We start from the raw sequence: 6,726 nt of genomic DNA, 5'->3' as shown, positions 1-6,726 counted from the left end.
ATGATTTGATCCCGAGTGGTGTCTGTCATGCCAGTTCTTCGCCGAGCCAGGTGGAGTCAAGTGCCCATGCTGCACCACGAGGGAACAATCTGCCTCTCGACATCTATGCGTCTTACTGACTATACTTCTGTTCTATGGAGTTCCTCTGGCGCGGGAAAACTTCGTCGGTCGTCTTCAATCCTGCGTCTCGGAGTGTGACTACTTGACCCTCGTCAAAGAGCCACGGCGCGAGAACTGAGCGGCCAGGAGATTTAGGTCAGACCTAGCCTGACGCATTCCTTACAAATGTCTCACCAACCGACAGCAGAAACACAGGTCACCGTTCTGTGGGTGTCGCTCAGGCTTCCATACACCTTGTCTCAGTGGCCGAGAGCGTAGCAGGCGACGTCGCGACAGCGAAAAGGATGTTATGTACAGAGTGCGTGGGATATGGTATGCCTTTCATCATTGCTGGCTATGCCATCTTTGCCACGTCAAAGGAGGTACGAAATCTGTAAGGTCTACAAGGTGCAGAGTTGCTAACAATCAATCCAAACTGATGAGACTGACTGACTGACTGATTGCTTGGCAGTCAGTTCAGTGTCAGTTTGGAGCTTTCGTCTTATCAGTCAGTTCAGTTCCGAACTCTTAAACTGACTGGATTGACTGATATGAGATTGATACATAGTGTTGCGGAGGCTTATTCTAGGCTGTTGATGATGCTGTTAGTGAGGCTGTTGATATAGTTTCTGTAAGCGGCTAGCGCCAAACCTTAGTGTTGCAGCCCAATCGCGCAACGCTCTAAATCCTAACTCTACGCCAACGCTACCATATATCGACGCGCCTACTTACGGGTTATACCAGTTTCTCTTGGTGCTGATATGACCCAGCAATCGAATCAGAGCCTCCGCCGACTTGTTGAGCGCGATAAACACGGAGATCCACCTGCGAACGCGTCGGTCACGCCATCTGTTGACAACAACACCGAGCTTGATCGCATTAGCCAATCAATTGACGCGCCAATCAGCGAGGCCATAGACGAGGCTGATGATACTTCTTTTGACGGCTTAGACTGGTCACGGGTCCCGTACCTAGAGAGGCGACAGAAAGAGCACGCTAGAGGTGCCCCAAGTTGGATATACAAGTACGGCTGGCCAGTATATCATCGTATCAAACATCGTAACTACTGGCTCTGTTTCTATTGCCACATACACAAGAAACTTGGGGGCGAGTACGACGCTGGATCAACGTCAGCAGCAGCTACTCACCTAGCTAAAGGTGTGCCCGGCCACAGCGTTGGTGCCCAAGGACCTCTCCGACGAAGCCGCGATCCTAACCAGGGCTCAATCGTCAGCCTCATGCGCGATAGTGGTGTTGAGGTGTCGCAGGAGGTTGCGAATGAGATATCATCGTCATTTACAAAGCGCAAGTTTCAAGACGCGCTAAAGGACTGGATAGCTGCCGATAACCAAAGCCTCCGCGTTATTGAAACGCCTACCTTTCGTCAGTTAATTCGAGCTGCTAATCCGTTGGCAGAGGCAGTACTTTGGCGTAACCACCAGTCTCTCCGCGACGCGATTGTTGCCGAGTATCACTCGTACATACCTGCTGTTCGAAGCTACCTAAGCGGCGCGCGGTCCCTTATTCATGTCTCCTTCGATAACTGGACGTCGACCAGCGGCAAGCATGGACTCACGGGCATTTGCGTACATCTGATGGACGCAGCGGGCGCTGTGCAGGACTTTGTTCTGGGCTTGCCAGAGCTTCATGGGCAGCACAGTGGTAATAATATTGGCGCTGTTGTTGCAACAACGCTAACAAACTCTGGGGTGGACAAGGCATCAGTGGGCTATTTTGTGCTTGACAATGCATACAACAATGATACTGCCGTCCATCATCTGGCTGGTATATACGGCTTTGACGCCTCTGAGCGGAGTCTACGCTGCTGCTGCCATATACTCAACCTTGGAGCTCAACTTATCATATGGGGCAAAGACCGCGACGCATACGAGAACGCTGGTAGCAGCCTTAAAGATGAGGAGGCTTTCATGAAAGAGTGGCGTCAATATGGCCCTATTGGTGTACTATTTGATATTATCGCATCCATCTGTACGCCCCAGTCGCGCGAGCTGTTACAGAAACTCCAAAGAGTTGAAGCTGAGTCGCTGGGTAAGCCTGTCGTCCTCCGAGAGCTGATTAGGCCAGTTAAGACGTGCTGGAACTCCTACTTTGCTGCCTTTGCACGCGCTGTTGAGCTCCAAGGCCCGCTTGATAACTACGTTGAGCATAAGCTTTCTGAGGGCCGCCACAACGAGGTTATTGCTCGCCGCTCACGGCGACCTGGAGGTAGCGATAGCGTGTTTCAGGAACCTAGGCTTTTCCTGCGTGAAGGTGGCCTAAACGCCGGCGACTGGGCAACAATTACGGAGTATATGAGGCTTCTGGCGCCCTTTGCAGAGGCCTCTAAGCTGCTAGAGGGACGCGGTAAACACGGCCGCCACGGCGCAATATGGGAAGTTTTGATTACCTTTGAGTGGCTACTTAACGAGCTCGAAGCGCTTAAAGAGCGCTTAAAGGATATTGATTATAATGATCCGTTAGCGCCAGAAGACCACCTTATGCTTAACGTTAACTTAGCTCACAGGAAACTAGCGCAGTACTACTCAAAGTTTGACGACGCGCCTGTCTACTACGCTGCTACAGTGCTTCACCCACACTATAAGCACCATCTCGGGGCACTATGGAAAGTGCCTGATGATCATAACACGCAGCGCGACGGCCCTCACTACCGCGATGGGTGGCTTACAAACAATCATCGCGCTTTTATAGCGATGTGGAAGGGCTTTCAAAAAGCAACAGTGGTTGGCAGCGCGACAAGCGACAGCGATGAGAGGCGCCCGGCAAAGAGAGTGTGTGTTGTTGGTCCAACAGCGTCGCGATCTGCCTTTCTAAAGTTGCAATTAGACGCTGCTGTTAAGCAGGTAGAGGAGCATCTTGGCGACGAGTACGAGCGGTGGAAACGCTTACCAGCGATCGCAGAGGACGATCCGATGGCTCTTAATCCGCTTAAGTACTGGCAATTACAGACGCAGCAGTACCCAACGCTTGCTAAGTTTGCTATCAACGTGCTTACAATACCAGCCTCAGCTGCTGATTGTGAGCGTACGTTCAGCGAGCTTGGTGACATGCTAGGCACGCGGCGGCTGCAAATAAAGCCTGAGTTGCTTAACGCGCTGCAGTGCTTAAAGAGCTGGCGGCAGTTAGGTCTTAAAACACCAGCAGGAGGGCATACAATAGCTGAGATCGCCGCAGTACAAGATTATCTTAGTAAATACGACTATTGACTATAGCAATCAGATAGCAATCAATCAGTCAGTGCAACACGAAGATAGCGGTCTTGACAGTCAGTTCAGTTTCAGTTCGCGACTCCAAAACTGTCTTGGCAGTCAATCAGGTCAGTTTACTACTCCCGGACTGACAGTTTGAGCCGCATAGATGAACTGACAACTGACTGATTGACTGATAGCAACTCTGACAAGGTGGTTACCGAGAACCACGCCTTTACCGTGGCTTGAGCACAGCGCAATATCTCATCTTTCCATTCCTTAGCTTGCTCATAGCATCCTCAATCCCGCTCTCAGTCATCGGAAAAAGCATAGTAATCGGCTTGATTTTATGCTGGGCCGAGAACATGAGCATGTTCCTCTGCACCGACCTTGGAGCAATGATGGAGCCCTGCACAGTGATGCTCTTGGCATTCAACAGCATTTTCGAAATCCTAAAGTCGTCTGGCGACACGGCCAAAGGGAAGATCTTCATGGTGTTGAGAGCCGGGAGCAGGGTAGTCCACTCTGGAAGTACTGCGGTAGTAACAAGGAGGGCATCTACCAGACGGCGCACGCTCATTCCAGACTTCCCTCCAGTAGTGATGAATTCGGTGGCGCCTAGCTGCATCGCTTCGCTCCTTTTGTCATCTGAACCTGAGAAGACGACAACGTTGCAGCCCATCTTTGCGGCGTACTGGATAGCCAGGTGGCCGAGGCCCCTCATCTCTATGATGCCGACACAGTCGGTGGACTTGACACCGTAAGTATCCAATACATGGAAACCGCAGCCCCAGCGCACATCAAGGGAGCAGCCTCTTCGTCTGTCAACTCATCCGGCAGCCTGAAGAGAAAGGCCTCGCGCCAAACTGCGTGCGAAGCGAAGCTTCCTTGGTCGAGGTTAGCTTTGCCGTAGATCACGCGCTGAAGGCAGTACGTCTCGCAGCCTATCAGATATGAATTACAGTGACCGCAAGCGGCATGCTGGTAGCCCCAACCTACGCGGTGGCCCTTCTTGAGGTCTTTGACTTGGGGCCCGACACCCTTGACGATAACGACACCCTGGTAGCCGAGAGCCATGTCGGTTACTTTGTAGTGCTCATCGGTGCCACAGAGACCGGAAGCGGTGACTTCAATGAAGATCTGGTCATCTAAGAGGGGGGGCGGGTGGTCTGCGACCTGACAATCGTGCCATCCGGGGAGCCCTTGTAGACGGTGAAGGAAGCCATATCGGTCAGGGTGTAGCCGTCTGAAAAACAAAGAAGCGCCAGTGCTAGAAGAACGAACGGATGTCCTGGGCGAGAAATTCAAGAGACAGCTATCACTTGTACTGTAGACCCCCTGTAGCTACATGGCGTATTCGAGAGTCTACTAAGGCGCTCGTCTGATCAGCACGTAATTGTATCTTCCTCCTGCCCAACAAGTAACAGGACCCATATGGTATAGTTCTACTCAAGATGGCCGTAAGCAATCCGGCCGTCATTACGCGTCTTTTCGTCAATGAAGCTGCTTACGCATCCCTAGTTAGCATAGGACCGCTCACTGGCATCGACCGAAGCACGCTGCTGCTGGGTATATTGTGCCTTTTTGGTGGACGCTTGCGTCTGTTGCGTTGGCTACAGTTGGCCATGTGTATTTTTACAGACGCTGGAAGAGAGGACTCCTGTATGCCAGATTGTCGGATTGGCAATGACTCGAAGACCGATAGAGATGTCTGAAGCCGTTTCGTTCTACGCAAGGGCGGTACTTATAACTCTGGTGGTGCAGTTATGCTGCATGTAGCAAGCTTTCATTGAGATGTGAGCGACCTTCCCACGCTTGGGCCTGTACACTACTGTGTTCTTCAAGCTCATCCACCCTGAAACACCCCCTTTGATCTCTTGGAAGCCTGTCGAACCACTTGAACGTTACCAGAACGTTCAGTCCGATAATACCATGGTCGGCAACCCGATGGACCACGATGATCAGGCCTGTAACCATGATGGGTAGACCGAGGAGGGTTGGCTTGAGGCGTATACGATGCTCTTTGCTATAGCTAGCGGCGAAGTAGAAAGCGATAGCTCCGCATATGTGTGGCAGCGCAGTGAGCAAGTTGATGAGTGCAGGGTTCGCGTTCTCTGTTAGCGGCGCCAGTACAAGCGGGTGGAAGACTGAGAAGGCATAGACCGGGACGGCAGATAGTACATTTCAGGCTAGGTAGGGTATGTCATACCTTGGTGTTGAAGACTGCGGATAGTATGTCGTGGGGACTCAGACCGCGATCATCGACCAGCTGCCGCGCTGATGTGATTGTGGAAATCGAATGTTTGGACGAAGCGAGTAGTCCTTGAAGTCCCTCGTCGTAGGTATCCTCCCTCTCGCGATCGTCTCCTTGGACCACTGCAAGCGTGTCCTGTATGTCCATGTTTCTTACGACGCAGGCTGAAGCATATCGGCGTTCCTCGGGTGTGAGGAACCAGGCTGTCTCTACGCTGTGTGGTAACTAGAAGTATCCGATGAAAGCCACCACGATGGTGAGAGTGCCTTCTAGTAGAAACGCACCTGCCACGGTCGCCAGTCGTTGTCGGATCCTTGATCATCGTTCACGGAGAGGGAGAAGACAAGGTAGCTTATAAGGCCCCCAAGAGCACCGCCAACCGCTGCGTGACCGTAGAACAACGAGAGCCGTGTGCCGGATTCGAAGCGCGTGTAGAAGAGGGAAAGGTATATGACGGTGACTGAGTAGAAACCGGCTATATCCACCATTAGCCTTTGTGTTCTTGCAATGTTCTTGTACTTACTACCTTATTAAGTATATTTACTATATTTACTAACATCCCCCCTTGCTTCCCGGAAAACATGGTGGGCAGGAAATTTCTGCTATTCAGGTTTATAATCTCTCTGCCTCACAGTTTACTAGCTTTTTACCAAAGACATATTGTTCTTTACTATACTCTCTCCAGGACCCTACTGCGCAGATCGAAATTTCCGTGCTTGTCTTGTGATGCCGACCGTTTCTTCCAGAACTCTTCTGAATCGCTACGGCTTTGCACGCCTACCAGAACATAAGCACGTGTAGGATAATGCAGCTCGGGGGCTCTAAGCTGTAGCTAAAGATGCAAAAGGACAACTTACAGCTTTGGAGACTCTGAGATTTGGTGGGAGTGCTGTCTGAGTTAATTCGCGGCGGCAATGCTAGAACGAGCGCAAGGATGCTAGCTTTAGAAAAAAGTGAAATAAGACAATATAACTTTACTCTTCCTAAAAATATGATAGTTTATAGCTTATTAAGATGACAGGGTGATAGATATTATATATTATATAAATATTAGAATAGAAAGATGGTAGTAGTAAGAAGTAACGTGGTTCACCATCGAGCGCCCCACCCCATCGAGCGCCCCACTAAACACCAGCGCAGTGCCTATGCAGGAACGCAGCATAACAC

General features: G+C 51.0%; 1 protein-coding gene across 1 annotated transcript; it reads right to left on the bottom strand.

Moving 5' to 3' along the window:
* Window positions 1-3,540: 3,540 nt before the first annotated feature.
* On the bottom strand, window positions 3,541-6,047 carry ALTATR162_LOCUS12117 (uncharacterized protein; the record flags this gene model as incomplete). The annotated part of the gene is made up of 4 exons (XM_043319763.1): window positions 3,541-4,056; window positions 4,305-4,481; window positions 5,515-5,784; window positions 5,844-6,047. The coding sequence occupies 4 exons, from the start codon at window positions 6,045-6,047 to the stop codon at window positions 3,541-3,543; spliced, it is 1,167 nt and encodes a 388-aa protein (XP_043175698.1).
* Between the last annotated feature and the right edge of the window lie 679 nt (window positions 6,048-6,726).

This window comes from Alternaria atra, assembly GCF_907166805.1.
Source record: "Alternaria atra isolate CS162 genome assembly, contig: 42, whole genome shotgun sequence".
Lineage (NCBI taxonomy): Eukaryota > Fungi > Ascomycota > Dothideomycetes > Pleosporales > Pleosporaceae > Alternaria > Alternaria atra.
The sequence above is the reverse complement of the archived record's forward strand: the minus strand, read 5'-3'. Positions and strand labels throughout refer to the sequence as shown.